At 27.1% G+C, this 2,716-nt stretch overlaps 1 protein-coding gene across 1 annotated transcript; it reads left to right on the top strand.

Moving 5' to 3' along the window:
* Positions 1-165: 165 nt before the first annotated feature.
* On the top strand, positions 166-1,237 carry LOC108690538. The gene is made up of 3 exons (XM_018197878.1): positions 166-278; positions 573-734; positions 874-1,237. The coding sequence occupies exons 1-3, from the start codon at positions 212-214 to the stop codon at positions 1,098-1,100; spliced, it is 456 nt and encodes a 151-aa protein (XP_018053367.1). The 5' UTR covers positions 166-211; the 3' UTR covers positions 1,101-1,237.
* The last annotated feature ends 1,479 nt before the right edge of the window (positions 1,238-2,716 follow it).

Consider the following 2,716-nt stretch of genomic DNA (forward strand, 5'->3'; position numbering starts at 1 on the left):
GTTATCTAAGATTTAGCGAGTTTAATTTGTTCTGATTCACTTATTTCTGAGTCACTCGGTATAATCGGAGGGCCAGCGCAACGCGCGGTCAGTTGTGTCAATTATAGGCGTGGACATATAGAATACATAAAGAATATTTGAAAGTGAATATTTTTTTGTCGTGAAAAGTTTTCGCAAAGTAAAAAGTTAAAAAGTTCAAGCTTTTTTCGAAATGGCCATTGGAATCCGCTTTTCCTTTCTCATAACAGCATTGCTCTTCCTTTGCTGCGTCCAAGAAGGTATATTAAATCAGAAAAATATTTAAGTTTTATTTAATATTTTTACATTAACTTTTAAATATCAAGATTGCAAATATATTGCGCGTATGTATATAACGCAGTCGATGTTCCTACAGAGATTTGTGTATAATTACTATAAAATTTTATTTTCCAAACATATTCCTAACCTCCACTTTACAAAAATAAGCACTTCACAGAATAAGTATATTACTATTTAAATAGAATATATTTGATATATTGTGGGTTGCATGTACTTGCAATTGGGACTTTCGAATTTTGTCTGTATTTTTTTAGGCCTTTCAATCAAATGTTGGGTGTGTAGATCAGATTCGGATCCAAAGTGCTCAGATCCATTTGATAATTCCACAGTGCCTATTACAGACTGTAAGCAGGAACCTGACTTGGAGCACTTACCAGGTGTAAGACCAACGATGTGCCGTAAAATTCGTCAAAAAGGTTGTTTACTTATAACAGCATTATATGGTTCCATATAGCTAGTATACAAAAATATAAATTTGTTGTATACAGGTGTTATTTTGTTGCACCCTGTATTTTATATAAATTCATATTTTATATAAATTCATATCATTTACAGTTAATGGGGAATGGAGATATTTCCGTAGTTGTGCTTACATGGGCGAGCCAGGGATTGCAGGCGATGAGCGATTTTGCTTAATGCGAACTGGAACATACAATATATTTATGGAATACTGTACGTGCAATAGCAAAGACGGTTGTAACTCAGCACCCTATCAATATGTAAATTGGCTTCTCTTAATAATCGGCCTAATAACAACTGTTCGATACGTATTCGTCGTTTAAAAAAGTCTAGCCAAAGATTCTTAACAGATCTATTCACTGGATAGTGTAGATTTCAGTAATTATTTTTACAGTTCAAGATTCACTTGTACTTACTCAATCTTCTTCTTATTTTACACATCGTCAGGAAAGACGCAAACTCCAACAATCAAATATATATAAATATCGTAGTTTTACACATGTAATTTTGCAATTTTTATAATTTTTTACATAATATTCAAGTGCCTTTTTATATCTATCTTTAAATATCATTGATGGAAATTTTTAATATTTATAAAAAGAAATAACTTCCAGTAAGTCAGTAATTTACCCTGGCTTTTAAGCTAAATTTTATCAATAAATTACATATTTTATAGAAATATATTTTTACTACTATATAAAAGAATGTACTATATATTTGTACTATTTTTTCCATTTTAATATTATAGTACAAAATTATGAATCTCTTACTAATATTGAATTAGTTGATTATAACTCTAGATATTAAGAATAAGACTGCTAAAACCGTCCGGATTAATCATATGATCAATTTAGTTTTAACGCGACATTTTACTGCCTTATTACTTTTGTACATACTTTTTTTAGTAATATTTACACTGATATTGCCATACAACATAAACATGGTATGATTTGTAACATTGTATCAGCGATGTATTTTATTCGTATAAAGCACAATATCATTAGGTTCAAATGTTATTATAAAATTGATAGACAATTGCAAAAAATAAAATAACTTCTAAATCGAAAACTACATATTGTCTCGATAAGTATAAAATTCGAAAAAGTTATTGAGAAGAGTATATGAAAAGTATTTTTTATTCGTTATAGAAAAAAACAGCGAAATTGTGAATAACATAAGATGTATTTATAAATAAAATTTTTCTTTTACATACAATGTAGAAGTAAATAAAAATATTATCTTAATCGAAATGTATGTGTACTTTTTGGTGTCAACAGTTACAAACATACAAATATTCCTTAAAATAGCGTCTAAATATACATTATTAAAACAATTATAAAAAATATGTTAATTGATATTATACAATGTAACTACTTTTTTGAACTGTCTTTTTGTGGCATTCTTATTTGAACTGGTGTAATAACATTGAAAATATTAATACTAATTAATTAATTTTTTTTTAATGTCTTCAAAAAGATATAATGTAATTATACAACGATTGCGATTTTTGTAGAATCTTATATATAATTGATATAAAATATTTTTTACTAATAAATGTATAAATGTAATTGATAGAAAAAATATTTCGATGTATCACAATTGGAAATAGTTTTTTGCTAATATTAACTCGAAACATCAAGTTGTCACTTGTTCCATTTCTAGTGTCATAAAAAATGAGCATTTAACGTACACGTACATAGAAAACTAATTAAATTTATTATTATTAAAGATCATAAACGATACGCTTTTGTAAGCGACTATATATATATATATATATGAGTTGTAATTCATATAAAAATTATATTATCTGTGTCGAAACAAAATATCACTTAATACTAAAGTTACATGGCGAGCTTATTCTCGTGAGCTTATGAAATAAAATATGATATGTATTTGTTATAATTATCCATTTTAACTACACATATATGCTTAGTTCTTA

This window comes from Atta colombica, unplaced genomic scaffold (assembly GCF_001594045.1).
Source record: "Atta colombica isolate Treedump-2 unplaced genomic scaffold, Acol1.0 scaffold33, whole genome shotgun sequence".
Taxonomy (NCBI): domain Eukaryota; kingdom Metazoa; phylum Arthropoda; class Insecta; order Hymenoptera; family Formicidae; genus Atta; species Atta colombica.

Coding starts and splice junctions, on each gene's coding strand:
- LOC108690538 (XM_018197878.1), top strand. CDS start 212: ATGGCCATTGGAATCCGCTTTTCCTTTCTCATAACAGCATTGCTCTTC. Junction 279..572: donor CCTTTGCTGCGTCCAAGAAG/GTATATTAAATC, acceptor GTATTTTTTTAG/GCCTTTCAATCAAATGTTGG. Junction 735..873: donor CCGTAAAATTCGTCAAAAAG/GTTGTTTACTTA, acceptor TATCATTTACAG/TTAATGGGGAATGGAGATAT.